The sequence below is a fragment of the Trypanosoma conorhini genome (genome assembly GCF_003719485.1).
Source record: "Trypanosoma conorhini strain 025E chromosome Unknown Tco_14.4_contig_00699, whole genome shotgun sequence".
NCBI classification, from domain to species: Eukaryota; Euglenozoa; class Kinetoplastea; order Trypanosomatida; family Trypanosomatidae; genus Trypanosoma; species Trypanosoma conorhini.
Window position 1 is genome coordinate 1 of NW_021704757.1, and position 1,027 is coordinate 1,027.

Here is a 1,027-nt window from a genome sequence, read left to right on the forward strand (position 1 = left end):
GAGACCCTGAAGAGAGAGGGTTTGTTATCTACGACGACGGCGGAAAAGAGAGGGACGTCGCCCGGGGCTGCGGCCGTCAACGGGACGGCGGGCAAGGCGCTGCGTGTTGCGGGTGGACCCGGCGTCGCGTCCCCTGGCAAAAAGGGCTTAGCAATGTGGGCGCCGCAGGAGCTGTCAAGCCGAGAGGGTGGACGCAACGTGCGGGTAGTTGCGCGGGAGCGGCGACCGAAAATGCTCGGCTCTTGGGCGCCTTCCTTTTTGCTGCTTTGTGAGTTCCCCGAGGGCGGGGGAGGAATTTGGTTGGGCTGCGGTTTGCCGCGGCGGATGCGCAGCACAACACTACCGCCAGCGCAGCAGCGGCCCAGTGAGTAAAGGACGAGGTATATTTTAAACTGTTTCCGATGGATGTTCGTGGGGGAAATGATTTACGTGGAGCGTGCATGGAGGACGCTCCAACACGCACGCGGCGCGGCGGTGCCGCAATTCCGTGGATTTGGGCGGCGTTGGGGGGGAAGTGAGTGTGGGGGGATGCAGCAGCGGACTGCGTTTCTGCGGAGGTGCTGCAAGGGACTATTTTTTTAAATTATATATATTTGTGTTTGTGCTTATTTACCGGCGGGCTGCGCTGCTGCGGGAAAAAGAGGCGCTGTGTCCCGTGACCTCGCAGCAGCACTGTTTTTAGTTTCATTTTTTTTTCTTTCCTCAAAAGCCCTGGCACTACCAAAGACGACCTGCGTGGGGCGGGGCGGAATAAATTTCTCCTCGTGCGGCTGCAGGGCGCTGCCGCCTTGTCTTTTCCCTCTCCTTTCTTCTTCCTGCTCTCTCTCCGTCGTACTCCACCTCGGTCCCCATTTCTCTCTCTGTTTCTTTTTCTCCGCTCCCCCGCAGTCCACTGACTCCAGCGACTCTGTTACCCCACGATCACTTTTTTTGCTGACGGCGAGGATGGCGACGGTGCGGCGCCGTGCGGTGTGCGCGTTGGCGCTCCTCGCGCTGCTCTGCGGCTGCTGCGCCGTCGTTTGTCTGC

The 1,027-nt window shown here is 59.9% G+C and overlaps 1 protein-coding gene across 1 annotated transcript; it reads left to right on the forward strand.

Moving 5' to 3' along the window:
- Tco025E_08098 (uncharacterized protein) lies at positions 1-372 on the forward strand (the record flags this gene model as incomplete). Its single annotated transcript, XM_029374955.1, has 1 exon — positions 1-372. A coding segment is annotated over one exon (372 nt), but the record flags the coding sequence as incomplete, so codon positions are not given.
- Positions 373-1,027: the final 655 nt, after the last annotated feature.